The sequence below is a fragment of the Balaenoptera borealis genome (genome assembly GCF_965194805.1).
Source record: "Balaenoptera borealis genome assembly, chromosome: 16".
NCBI classification, from domain to species: domain Eukaryota; kingdom Metazoa; phylum Chordata; class Mammalia; order Artiodactyla; family Balaenopteridae; genus Balaenoptera; species Balaenoptera borealis.
The window spans coordinates 22,185,629-22,200,136 of NC_138872.1; the positions used below are offsets into that span (position 1 = coordinate 22,185,629).

A 14,508-nucleotide genomic window follows, 5' to 3' on the forward strand; every position below is an offset into this window, starting at 1 on the left:
GCTAACTCCCAGAAGAGAACCAGTAGAAAAAAAATAAAATGATTGATATTCAGAAAAGAAAGAGGGCAATATGGGCTGGGGGCAAAGTAGTGCTATGGAAAGGGTGCATGAAGAAAGTCTGGAGGCTTGGGTTTTAATTCTAGCTCTATCTCTAACTAGCTGCATGAATTTGGGCAAAGCACTTAATCTCTACAGGTCTTGATTTTTAATTTTTTATCTGCAACAGAACTTATGAAATTCCTTTCAGTTCAAAAAATGATGGAGGCAATGTGGAAGAGTAGGGATTTAAGTTGGTTAACGAAGGTGGTGTGTAATTTAGAATTACATAGGCAGGAGTCATTCCTGGGGGAGGGGGGAACATGAACAAAGACAGACACAGAGGTCAACACTGTTGACCCTTGTTGACCTTTGCAAAGGGGGTAGGTACAAGAGATGTCTGAACAGGAATAAGGCCAGTGTTTCAAAACTGAGAAATGAAAGGAAAAAGGGAAGAAAAGAAAGATCAGGCCACGTTAAAGGGCCTTGAAAAGTAGGCAGAGATGGTGGGATCTGATGCAGAGGGCAGTAGCATCACTCTAGGAAGGTTCTTGACTAGGGAATGGCATAATGAAAAGGGAGTTTTAAATTAGTTTGGGAGCAGTGCGGAACAAAAATGCTCACATTTCTAGAGACCAGTGGATCTTAGTGAGGGTTGTACATTTATAATCACAGGTGGAACTTCTCTAAAATACACCAAAGACAGAGGCTTGAGACAGTAAGTCTGGGAATCTGTATTTTTAAAAGTTCCACTGGTGAAAGTAAGGATCTGGGTCCAGCACTCATTCTGATTCACCATGATATTTATGATGGTGAAGATTAAAATAAGCACTTACCTAGATTATGAGAAATAAGAGAAAGGCATTGGTTTTAAAGACAGGCCTTCTTACTGGCCTCGCCCTAAAGCAGAACCTTCTTTCATTAATGTTCTGGGCAGCACAGGATTTTTCTAAGGGCATTTGCTTACTAGTAAAATAACCAAATAGCATTTTAATGTTTAGATACCCCAAAACCTTGAAAAACTGTTTCAGAGACAGCAACAAGGCTATTTATGCCTTGAGGATTGCGTAAACACTATGCCTAAAAGGCAAGAGTCAAAAGCTTGCAAGACTACCAAATGGACCTCTTTATTACTCTCATAAGGGTAATGGAATCCAAGCCAAACACCCAAAGGTCTCGATTTCCCTTCCTGTTACTAATTCAAAAAGAGACTGGCAAGTTTAAACACCTTTCAAAAGGCAGAAGAGGCTTTACATTCTGGTTTAATGAAGAATCCCTGATTCAGTATCAAGTCTCAAGTAACTGGGAAAAATTGGTCCTGATTTCAAAAAGACAAAAACTATTGGATTATTTTGTATATTTTAAGGTTAAGGCCCCAACCTATGGCCACCCCATCAACAACTCAGGTCTCTGCCATCTATCCTACCCCCTTAACTCCGTGTTTTACTTTCCTCTCCCCTACTCCTCACCCCCCAAATGTCTCAAGGCTTTGGAGAATAAAGATTTGTTGAATATTGAGGAAAGAAGAAACTGAGGGAGATGTGAAGGTAATTACATGGGGAAACCAAACGACATCAAAACTCATGAGAGGAAGTCAAAAGGAAGCTGCAAAAATGACAATGAATGAATTAACCAGACCTGATTTTTCCTGAAAGGAAAGGCGAGGGTGAGGGTGTGTGTGTGGGTAGGAAGTTGCAGTCTACTGAACTATGCATTAAGTTTATACTCTGCCAGCAAATGTGCCCATACCCACTGATGATAATATACAGCAGGCTAGCTGAATATCCTCAAGTCATGTTATATAAGTCTATGTTACAGATTTAATGGGAACAAAGGATTAAATAAGAAGGATTGGGGAAGACCTAGACTGTCAGAGAGGGAGGGAACCGTGGGGGCATATGATATCTTAGGCAGAATCTTCTTCCTTAGCCTTACCAAGACAGTGGGGGACAAATCGGACCTGATGCACCTCAGACTTTCTGCATCTCTATGACACTCCGAAGCACAGCAAGGCCAGGACTACTTAAAGAATCATACCAGCTACAAACACGTCTTCCTCTTTCTCACTGAAAAGCTGGGAACCCTTGCTTGCCGAGATTATTTTAGTAGCACATAGGCAGTTCCAAACTGCCTTCCATCATACCTCTTGTTAACACTATCCTGAGAGAAGCTCTTACCTCTCCCTTTCCTCATTTACTCTCTGTGACAGCACTAAATGTTAAAAAGATGGTCAAAAGGACTATGCTAAGAAGGAAAGAGAATGAATAATCCAACAGAAATATGAACAAAGGATATAAATAGGAAGCTAAAAGAGATGAATACAAATGGCTAATAAACAACTGAAAGCCAATACACTGTCCTCGATTTTAAAATTCCAAATTAAAATGAAATACCCGTTTTCTCTTATCAGATTAACAAAATTTTAAGTTTGGTAATACCCAATGTAGGTAAGGGAAACAGACCCTCTCAACTGTTAGATTTTGCAATATCTACCAAAAATGTTAATGTACATACCCTTTGACCTATCAATTCTATTTCTAGGAACTTATCCTACAAATAAACTAACACTAGCATTCAAGGAAAAGAAAATGTGCGTGTGTACATGGGGATATTCACTGCAGCATTGTTTTAACAGTGAAAAACTATTATAAACAGGGGAATGGTTAAATTGACTTTGGTACAACCATAAAATGGAATACTAGGCAGCCATTAGTTCAGCGAAAAGATCAACTTGCAAAAGAAAATAATGTATAATTCTATTTGTGAAACACACACAAACACACACACACTCACATACTCCTATTTACACAGAAAATTTCTGGAAGGATAGATAAAATATTGTTAACAGAGGCTGTCTCAGAGAAGTGGAACTAGAAGGAATCAGCAGAGGAGAACTTTTTATTTTCGGTATAAACCTTCTGTACCACATGAATTTCTGTTGACACCATGTTTATATTATTTTCAGGGGCATTAAAGGGTACTTTTAAAACAAACAAAAGAAGAGAAGCAAAGAAAGAGGCAAGAGTTGCCAAAAGATTCCCAAACTAGATCACATAGCCTAGGAATAACAATCTGTGCCGATGACCCAGCATGAGCTGTGCCCAGAGCAAAGAGAGGTTTGAGCTACAGTCCCACAAAGCCAAACTTACCTTCAGCCTCTTCAGCAGCCACTGCAGAAGACCCTGCTGGGCAGCCTCTGTGCACATCTCAGGCCGGAACTCGGCCATGTTCTCCACAATAGCTGAAGGGAGACAGACAACAGTAATTTGGGAGGGCAACTTTGTTTCCATCTTCAACAAGCTTGCTTCCCATGACAGACATTTTATTCCTCTTCCCACTTCCCTGTATTCCTCCCAGCCAGATGCTGTGTTGTCATTTTCAGATTAACCAGGGAGATGCTATGGTTTTTTTTTTTCTTCAAGTTATGTTACAAGTAAAACTCATAACTGAATGTGATGGAATTCACTAAAGGAATAGTGAAAGATTTTCTGTGTTAACAGGGAACAACACTACAGCAGAACACACAAAGGTGTGAATATCTGCCTAAGAAGGCCCTCTTAATCTCACTGTACTAGAGTCCCTGAGACCTGTGACTAAAGAAACAGGGGGCAAGGCAGAAGCCTTAAGGAAAAACCAGGGGATGAATTCAGTGCCTCTTCCTCTCCTGATTCATCCATTTTCAGATCTCTTTCTCTGGATACTGCAAGGGAAGCAAGCATGATCTTAACTGAACAAAATAATGTGCACAGAGGGGAAAGACCACGCTGGCAGAGGTAACCGTCAGGTGCTCAGAAGCAAGTATAATTGGTCCTACTATCTCCTACAACAACCAAATTGCTGTTTAATGGAAAAATTTTAAATGAGGAGGCAAAAAAAAAGTGATTGTATGATTATGATGCTAAAAAAAGGACATTAAAAAAAAAACCCCAAACCTATAGTCTCATTCTATTGCATCCAGTGCTTTCCTTCCTTCAGGGGCTCATCTGCTCCCCATCCCAGGATATGTTATTATCTATCATAAAACAGATCGGAGTTCTGTGCTCTTTAAGCACAACGCCCAGCGGGTCTGAGTCTTGAAGAGAAAGGGCTGAAGAAAGCACTACACCTCCTATCTACTTCCTCACTCACGCCAGCCTCGCCAATGGCAAGTTAAAGAATGACCAGGCAGCCCCTCAGGGAGTGGATACAAAGCTGTGGGAGCAGAGTAGCAACGAGACCCCTGAGAGATGAAGATCATTTTAATAGCTTAATTACTTTCTCACATTTTCTAAGAAATCAGCTCATTCATTTTAATCTCCAATGCTTTTATCTTATCCTGCTTACAGTTTAGATGGCTTTCTATTGTCCACTAGGATAAAATTCAAACATCCTGCAAGGGTTTAGAAGGTCTTCCATAATCTGGACAAACTTACTCCTCCGGTCCCATCTCCCACCATACCTACCTCGTACTGCCACAGTACATTTCTAGTCTTCCCCCAAAGCCCTTGCCCATTCATGGCTTTACAAATGATACTGCCTTGCCCGTCTCACATTTCTCCGTCAAAATGCCCCTGTCAGGACTTCCCTGGTGGCGCAGTGGTTAAGAATCTGCCTGCTGGGCTTCCCTGGTGGCGCAGTGGTTAAGAATCTGCCTGCCAATGCAGGGAATACAGGTTCAAGCCCTGGCCTGGGAAGATCCCACATGCCACGGAGCAACTAAGCATGTGCGCCACAACTACTGAGCCCGCGTGCCACAACTATTGAAGCCCGTGTGCCACAACTACTGAAGCCCGTGCACCTAGAGCCCGTGCTCCTCAACAAGAGAAGCCACCGCAATGAGAAGCCCGCGCACCACAATGAAGAGTAGCCCCCGCTCACCACAACTAGAGAAAGCCCACGCGCAGCAACAAAGACCCAACGCAGCCAAAAATAAATAAACTAAATAAATAAATTAAAAAAAAAAAAAAAGAATCCGCCTGCAATGCAAGGGACACGGGTTCGATCCCTGGTCCAGGAAGATCCCACATGTTGCGGAGCAACTAAGGTCGTGCGCCACAACTACTGAGCCTGCGCACCTAGAGCCCGTGCTCCACAACAAGAGAAGCCACTGCAGTGAGAAGCCTGCGCATCGCAACGAAGAGTATCCCCCACTCGCTGCAACTAGAGAAAGCCCGCGCGCAGCAATGAAGACTCAACGCAGCCAAAAATAAATAAATAAATGAATTTTAAAAAAATGCACCTGTCTTCATATTCAGCCCTAATCAGCTACTCCTACCCAGCAATTTGGAGACCCTTCCTCTTCACTTCCATAGTGCTCCCCACTATTATACCATTTGTCACCCTGCATTACCTGTCCTTTCTGTTCAAGACTTTCCCATCAGCCTGCCTCTTAAGAAGAACTGTGCCTAATTCATCTTTAATTTACCCAGTGCCTAGAACAGTGCCTGACAAACATCGGATGCTTAATAAGGGAAAGAGGGATTAATCTCCTGAGCTGTTGGTAAGGGACCAAGTTGAAACTAGACAGATCTTCATAGACTGCCAGGCCGGTGCTTTTTCCATTACATCAGGCTCTTTTTATTAACTGTCAGTTAAGACTTCTGATACTCTTTCTACTCAGCAAAATTCACCATTAGGCTAACAGATGGCAATGCCAAATTCTGGCTCTATACTAGAGCCAACCCCCAAATCACAGATTGTTGTGTTCTCTCTTCTCTTACTCCCTAGGTGCCATGTCTTCCTCCTTCTTTATGATAATCTTCACAGTAGAGTATAAAGCTATAAGAGAAATCTGTGGTAGACACAAAGGAGCTGGGAGAAAATCTAATCTCATCAAAATTTCTACTTCTGCTGGGCCTTGTTCATTTCTCAAGCTCTGCTTACAGATATGTCACCTTTGGTTTTATAAGACAGGGACCAGTGATAAAGAGGACTACCCAAAAGCACAATTTTAAATAGGCTATTGGTTCAGCAACTTTGCAGGGGGAAAGACTAGAGAGACTCAAGGAGAAGGAGGAGGAGGGGAAATATTGCAGAGGAATCCACTTAAATGAACATATGATAAAGGGGCAGCCAAGTTAATAGCAATATTTCAACTCACAGTTTACACAGCAAAGTACACATAAGAAGCAAAAGAAATACTAACTCTTTTTCAAATAAAATGTCCTATAAAGGTACAAGCATACCTTGGAGGTATTGTGGGTTTGATTCCAGACCACTGCAATAAAGCGAATATCACAATAAAGCGAATCACATGAATATTCTGGTTTCCTATTGCATATAAAAGTTATGTTTACACTATACTGTATGTAGTCTATTAGGTATGCAATAGCATTATGTCTAAAAAAATGTACATACCTTAATTTAAAAATACTGTATTAGTATATAATGCTAACTATCATCTGACAATGCAGGGTTGCCATAAACTTTCAATTTGTAAAAATGTAATATCTGCAAAGCACGATAAAGTGCAATAAAATGAGGTATGCCTGTATACAGTTGTTCAAAAGTTTGTAGTTCCACTGAAGGGAAATGTGAAGAAGAACCAACAGAAGGGGATTCAAAAATTGTAAAATATACACTTTCCAAAGCAAAAAAAAAAAAAAAAAGAATTCATCCTGCATAGACTTCATCCTAACTTTTGGAGGCAAAGGCAAAGGCCTGCTCAAAGAAGCCAGCAGTTTTTGTCCAGGAAGGATTTCTGCTTTTATTACCACAAGCCAAACCAAAGCAGCAGTTATATGAAATTTACACAAGGGTCTTCATTTCTGAAAAGGCAGTTTGGGAGCAGAAAAAAGGAAAACCCTCCTGCTGTTGACTCTATAATGAAGGAGGAAGGAAATGAGTACCAAACCCCAAAACAAACACAAAGAAACTCAGAAAATGCTGGCACCCTTCCCCTTACCCAGAGTGTTGTGGACGCCATCTGCCTCTTCTTTCACAGACTCATCCAGACGCTCCAGATTCTGCACAAGCAGTGCTACCACTTGCCCGTCCACCTTCAGCAACAGGGGAGCAAAAGGAGAATGGGATACATGTCACAAACAGTCTCCAAAATGTTGTCATCCCCATACTCCTCTACTGAATGAACAAAGTAAACAACCTGCCACTTATGGTTTACAGTATGCTCTCCCATCCCAATACCTCTTTTGAGGCTTGAAGTGACCCTGAGGCAAAGAAGGGGCAGGCATAATTATCCCTAACTTTATTTATTTATTTTTTAAGATTTATTGATTGATTGATTGATTGATTGATTGCTATGTTGGGTCTTCGTTTCTGTGCGAGGGCTTTCTCTAGTTGCGGCAAGCGGGGGCCACTCTTCATTGTGGTGCGCGGGCCTCTCACTACTGTGGCCTCTCTTGTTGCGGAGCACAGGCTCCAGACGCGCAGGCTCAGTAGTTGTGGCTCACGGGCCTAGTTGCTCCACGGCATGTGGGATCTTCCCAGACCAGGGCGCGAACCCGTGTCCCCTGCATTAGCAGGCAGATTCTCAACCACTGCGCCACCAGGGAAGCCCTATCCCTAACTTTAGATTGAAGCTTAAGGGGACAAGGTAAAATTCAAGGTTACATATTTAACTGAGTGACATACTAGCACTTGAACCTAGGCCTTCTGAAATCAAGTCCTGTGCTCTTTCTACTTCTATGTGGTATTTAAACACCTTACAAAAATGCCATCTTAAGTCAAGTCACAAGTTCATTCAAGTCAAAAGCACATTTCTAGACCACAGCACCAAGAGATATTCAGTTGGAAAGTTTACTTGCCATATTTACACTGACATCAAAATTTAGGGTTAAACTCAAAATATTCCTAAGTTTCTACATCAAGCTTTTATGAAACTATTACTTTCGATGAACTTCTGACTCCTTCTCGAAAAGAATATTAACAGAATAAAATACCTTATGTTTGTATTACACATAATGCATAAGAAAGCAATTACATTTCTCTTATTTAATTTGATTCACATAACACTTATAGGAAAATTTTAGTAGCCACATCATATAGATGATATTCAAGAGATTAATGACTTAGCCAAGACCACACAGCTACTAAGCAGTGGCAGCAGAAGCAAAAACCAAGCTTCCTTCTTAGGTGAAATAATGCTTACACCGCTTCACACTACCTTCTGGCCACAATGTGTGCCCTTACAGAGACTGCCTTGGGGAACCCTGAGGCACACCAAGGAAGATAACTAAGGAAACACCTAATAATCAAGAAGTGATTATCTGTCTGGTAATACATTTCTAAGTCATAGCCAATAAGTAAACCTATACTGGAAGATAAGATCTGCTGCATAACCATGGTGTATCCTCTCTCTCACCACCTCAGTTTCTTCACTTAGGAAATGGGAATAAGTTGTAAAGATTAAATGAAATTATATGGCATACTTTACCCTGGGTCTGGTTCAAAAATTAAGTGCAGAGTTTGAATCTAGCCCTTTACTTCTTCTGATACCTGATTATGCACTGTTCATATCTCCCACGGGCTAAGAAAAACTCAAATTCTTTGAAGGCAGGCACTGCACCCTCATTTATCTTGGTACACTCCTCAAAGTCAAGTGCAATACTATACATAGCAGACATTCAGTAATTTTGCTACATTTAAATAAACTGACAAAACACTTTACTTTGTGTACTGTAGTCATATTTTTATAAACATTGTTCCATTTACTCTCATGTAATCCTCACAACTTTTACAGGTGAGAAAAACAGAGGTCCAGAGAGGTTAATTAGCCTGGTCAAAGTCACAAAGCTTGTGGCAGAAGTGACCAACTCCGAGACTATTTTTTCCCATCATATCCTGTCACTTCAATGAGGGGAAAAGAAAGGAGAGGAAAGAAAGGAGAGAGAAGGAAATGATCTCATTCAACTGATGGCCTCCTGAACACTTGTGTATAACGCACTCTATGGACAATTCAAACTGAGCCTGAGGATGGAACAATGGCAAGAGAGACAGATCTTCAAAGAAGGCCTCTTTACTCTTTCTGGGTGAGACTTAAGGGAAGCATCTGGATGGGGGAAAAGCTGAAGTTGTTGACTAATTTGGGATACCTGAATCACGAATGAAGCAGATTTTTCTAGGCTCTCCTTTATGCCCTGGTGTGAGAAGCAATGAAAGACACTAGTTGCAGATTGGAGGGGATACTGATGCCAGAATTGAGAACTCCTGTAAATAGGAGAAAGAGCTGTTTCCCTCTCTTATATCAAGGAGATATACAATCTTGCTCTCAAATCTCACAGCCAGCAAAAGCTTCACCAAAGAAATCCACTGCAATATTTTCCTTAATTAATTGGACAATTTGGGTATGTGAGAGAAAACAGAAAAACATCCGGGGGAAAAACATGAACCATGTCACAGTTTGTTTTTCCCTAAATCACCCTGATTGACTTATAATCTCCCTGAATCCTAAAGCAGCAGACACTGCAACTCACACTGCTTGTCGGTTCTGCAAACTGCCTCACCGGTTTCAACTTCTTATTGATGCTTTATGTGCATTATCCCCCTGTCCCCTTTCCTTGATTCTTAGTTATGTTACCCATGGTCTGCTGTCTGGAGAGTGGTGGGGACAGTGGCAGTAAGCAACACATTCAAATCCCAGAACTGAATGGTTATTGGTAATGGGTGTCTGGCTGGAGGAAATCTTTTTTTCTTGCTACAAAAATCTAACTTCTAACAGACAGCCTTTTTAAGCTTGCAAAGTGTGAAACTTTATGTTTAGCTGGGTTAAATGCAATTTTATCTGACTGCAGGAGGGTCAAAGCAGTCAAAATACATTTAGCTGAGAAAACCCTCAGGAAAACATTTGTATTATGCATAGCTCCAGATATCATCTAGTAAGAAGCACAAATTAGCATTCTGTCCCTCTAAACTCTTGGGTCTACCACCTTCCTGCCTGTTTTGGACCTGTGACTAACTCTGAAACTAAAACCAAATCCTGCTTAGGGATTAAAGCATCAGCTAGAGCAACCCTGGCCTTGGAAATCATGACCGTCTTAAGCCTGATGTTTTCTGATAAGTCATTGGCTTTCTCCGCTTGTTACCAGGTCTCCCAAACAATACTCCACCAGGTCCTACTGAGACAGGGTTCAAGGGCATGATCAGTCATATTTTTCCAGTTGACCAGAGAGGGTAGATACAAGAGAAGATAAGGAAATAAAAAAGGGATAGATGAGGGGAGATGAGAGGGTTTGAAGGATTCCTTTTCTATCTTGCACAATCTGCCAACAAGGTTTCTCAAGAGCTTGACTGGAGTTTTTCTACCTACTATGAGTTCTGGAAATTTCATATTTAAAAAACAATAATAAACCCTCCCCCTGCCCTATACACACACCCACTGAATCTTGACCAAGCAATAAGTTTTGAAAATACACATAGTAATATGGTCATAATGTAAAACTTAGGCCTGCTGCAACCTAATATATTCTAGCTTCCACTCTTGCCCCTCCAATCCATTATCGACACAGCTCCCAGAGTGGTCTTTTTAAAATGTTAGGTCAGACTATGTTACTACTCCCTTGCACACTGGCAATCCCACCCGAACTTACTACAAGGCCTACAAAGCCTAGTGTGGTCTGGCCCTGACGGTGCTCTCTCCCTTCACCCCAGCTGTGCTCTAACAGTACCGGCCTTTTTTCTGTTCCTTGAGTATGTCAAACTCATTCCTTGCCCTTGGGCATTCTGAATGGCTGGCTTCTTCTCATCACCCAGAACTCAGGCCTTTCCTGACTATCTCATTTGATGTGATTCTCCAGTTGCTCTACAGGACATCATTCTATGTTAATTCTCTTTGTAACAGGGAGTCATTACCTGTTTTCTCGTTTACTTATTTACTGTTTCTCCTGTCACTAGAATACGAGCTCCACAAAAACAGACTTTGTCAGTCTTGCTCACTGCTACACACGCAATTCTTAGAATCCAGAACACACTAAGCATTCAATAAACAATTAGTGAAATGAATGGCCAAGTGAATTCTGCTTGAGAACGAATACATATGAAGGTGAGGACATTAATAGAAATGGGAAGGGATAAAAGTGGTAGCATCCAGAAATTTACATAAGTAGCCTTAGAACAACCGAAAACCTGCCAACTTCAGCCTCACCTGAGCAGCACAAATGCATTGCCCACCAGCTCAAGCTTCAAAATTTAAGTAGGGTTAATTGAGGGCAAGAATGGGTATAGGGCAATCTCCTGGCTCTCCACATCAAAGCCACATTGTGAAACTATAGTAAGTGGTGGCTCCCAGCCACATTTCCACCTCCTCTGGCTGTGACACCTCCAAGCACCCTTAAATCGAAGCCTCCCTACAGGGGCCATGGCCAGTACCTACAGCTCTGCCGTCCCTCCTGGTTCTTCCGCAGCAGAAGGGATGGATCTCTCCTCCTCATTTCCAAAGAAACTTGCATCTCTCACAGTCATTCTTAATGCTCTGCCTTGTATTATCATTACTTATTTCATCCTCTTGTTTTTTTTTAAACTAAACTTCTATCCCCCCATGTCTCATTTAGGTCCACACCCTTCAGATGTTTTTGGGTATTTGTTCAAAATGTTTTTTGAACATTTGCCGAAATGAAAAAAAATGTTTGTTGAAGTCAACAAACATTCACAAACATTTCACTGTGTGGCATGTGATATATATCATTTTAACTTGACATTTACTAAGTACTTAATATGTCCCAGACATTTATACCTTTATTAAGACAATGGCCAACATTTATTGGGTGTTTACTCCGTGCCAGACACTGTTCTAAAGACCCACTAAGTATCTCATTTATTCCTCACTTCAGTTCTATGCAATAGGCACTACTGTTATCCCCATTTTACAGAAGAATGAACTGAGTACAGAGAAGATAGGTAACTTTCTCAAGGTCACACAGATGGTAAGTGACAAAGCCACCACTTTGGCCACTCCCCTGATCGGGATCACATCTCAGGGAAGACAAACTTATAAACAGTGCCAGGATATACACAGTGGTAGAGGAACACAAATTCTGCTGAAGTGATGAGTCTGAAAAAAACTCAGGAGAGATAAGGTTTAAGTGAGGCTTTAAAGAATGAGTAGGAGTATTCCAGATAGCAAGGGGAAGCAAGCCTTGCCAAGCTGAAGGCAGATGTGAGCAAAGGCATGGGATTGCCAAGCGCATGGCAAATTTTGGGACTGGTAAGTAGGGAAATGACTGTAATCTAATCATGACTCTCAAGGAGTCCAATGTCTTCTTTAGAGAGGCATGCCAGAGAACTGCCATCAAAGCAAATACCCTGTGTTCCCGCTCTTCAGAAAAGAGTCTGTTTTCCAGGCTACTAAGTCAACTTGTTACAAAGCACAAATATTTGCCTTTTGCATAAGTAATAGCAGTGGATATAAACCAAACTTTAAACCCCAAAGATCCCTGAGAATACCAGGACAACACTCTCTCCCCACAAATGTGCTATTCTATTGCTTAGGACTTCCAACTGAGAAAACGACCAAGGAAATAACTGCAAACTGAACATCACAATAAATTCTACTACATGTCCTCTAGCCTCTGCTCATGCAATTCCAGGCCTCCAATATTGGCCCCAAATTAAAACTACGAAGACAACTCAACCCTTGTAATATGAGAATACTTATCAAACTTCTTCCTGAATGCAGCACAAGGGCAGAAAAAAAAACAGATGAAGACCACCTACCAGTTCTGCTCTCTGATATTTACTGATGTCTCCTGACTGGCTGCAGATAAGCAAATAATATATGGGAGTCTAGAAATGTTCAATTGTTTGTGATTCACACCAGCCCCATCAGTATAAAGCTGTAAGAGTCAAAATCTTAAAATAATATAATAAAAAAGAAACTAAACAAAACAAACAGAAAACCCTGTATAGCAGCTACCTAATGGCTCCCCAGACTGAGGATGAACTGTCTCTTCCCAAACAAACAATAAAATCTGCAAGATCCAGCTTTTGTTGGTGGGCTTGGCAACAGAGAAAACACAAAGGGGGCTTTTGTGTGAATTGCTGTTTCTGGGTACGTTTTACAGGCAGCAGACCAGCTAGCTGTTCCTCTCTTGTTTCCTCTATTCACACAGGCAAAGGATGATAATTAAAATCAGCCCAGAGTCCAGGCAGGAAGGCTCATTGAGGGCCACTGTAATTAACCTCTGAAAGGTAAGACTACACAAATGACACTGTGGGGACATGGAGAAGGAGCAAGTGCCACAGCCTTCCTTCAGATGCTCCTCCAAACAAAAGGACACCCCGACATCACCCTTTTCTGTCTGCACAGTGGTTCAAAGGAAGAATAAAGGTCCTGAATTCTACAAAAGTGGCAGTTCGCTCTAGGAAGGAGCTTGAAAGAAAAATGGCCATAAAAATTTTCATCATACTCAGTCACAAATGGCCCTGCTGGACTCCCAGCCTCGCTCTCTGTAAGAGACAGTCCTTCATATCCAGTGGGTTCACAGCCCCTTCTTTCACACCAAATGGTAGCTGTGAGCATGGCACATGGGAAATTTCTTGAGTCAAGAACCTCGAGAGAGAAAGGGTGAGGAGGGGGTGCGCAGTGTAGCAGTGGGGTCTCAGAATCATTTGGGGCCCTAGTCCCAGCCATTCTGATTCAGCAGGTCTTGGATGGCGCCAGAAAGCAGCCTAACAAGCACCCCAGGTGCTTCTAATACAAGTGGCTACATGGGCCTTTGATAAACTCTGCAAACTGCATCAAAACCAGTACTTATTAACATTCTTAACCAGAGAGAAAAGACCAGATAGCAGAAGACAACAGAAAGGATGGAAAATCAACAGAAACTTGAGGAGGGAGATAGCTTGGTGGGTGGACAGAGCTCCACAGGCAGTATCAGGGTAAGAGGCTGGAGTAGAGTCACTCCTGCCACTGGCCAGCTGTGGGGCCCTGGGGCCCTCTCCCATGCCTGGTAAGAGGGAAACCGGTGCTGTGGGACAGGACTGCAGTGGGGATCACAACATGCAGAAGCTCATCTTTGCTGTTACAGGGACTGGCTGGGAGTGATGCAGTGGAAGGCTTCACTTCTGCATCTGGGCTTCCTCAAGGATAGAGTGAGTTGATGAGATTACATCAGTTCACCTCACATATAAATTCTTTGGATTGGCTGATTCCTAGAATAATACCTGAAGAAGATACTGAGGCCTTGCCTAGGCTCCACAAAAAGGAACACAGAAATCAGCTGACCCTGTCTTCTGCAGTCAGTGGCTGCTACTCGGACACGTATGAGCTAGAAGGTTTGTTCTTGTTTTTAAACATTCTCCGATTCCCTATCTGTATAACAAATAATAATGATACCTGTCTTTACTAGCGCTTGGGATTATAAAGCCCAGAGAAGAAAAGAAACTCTTTTCTGCAAAAACTCTTTGTAAAAAGGTCAGAAGCAACACAGTGAGGGTGGGCGAGCAGGAACGTGGAGTCAAAGAGAACACAGGTTCAAATCCCAGCCATGTGACCACGGGCAGGTTGTTTTGCCTCTCTAAGCCTCAGCTTCATGGCTATAA

General features: G+C 41.9%; 1 protein-coding gene across 4 annotated transcripts in view; it reads right to left on the reverse strand.

Moving 5' to 3' along the window:
• CTNNBL1 (catenin beta like 1) overlaps positions 1 to 14,508 on the reverse strand; it is a 163,653-nt gene that overhangs the window by 95,606 nt on the left and 53,539 nt on the right. For all 4 annotated transcript variants that reach the window (XM_082361971.1, XM_082361974.1, XM_082361973.1 and 1 more), the window contains 2 exons: positions 6,920 to 7,013; positions 3,186 to 3,277 (listed from right to left, as the gene is read on the reverse strand). In XM_082361971.1, the coding sequence (XP_082218097.1) occupies positions 3,186 to 3,277; positions 6,920 to 7,013 (186 nt within the window). The remainder of the gene's footprint in view (positions 1 to 3,185; positions 3,278 to 6,919; positions 7,014 to 14,508) is intronic.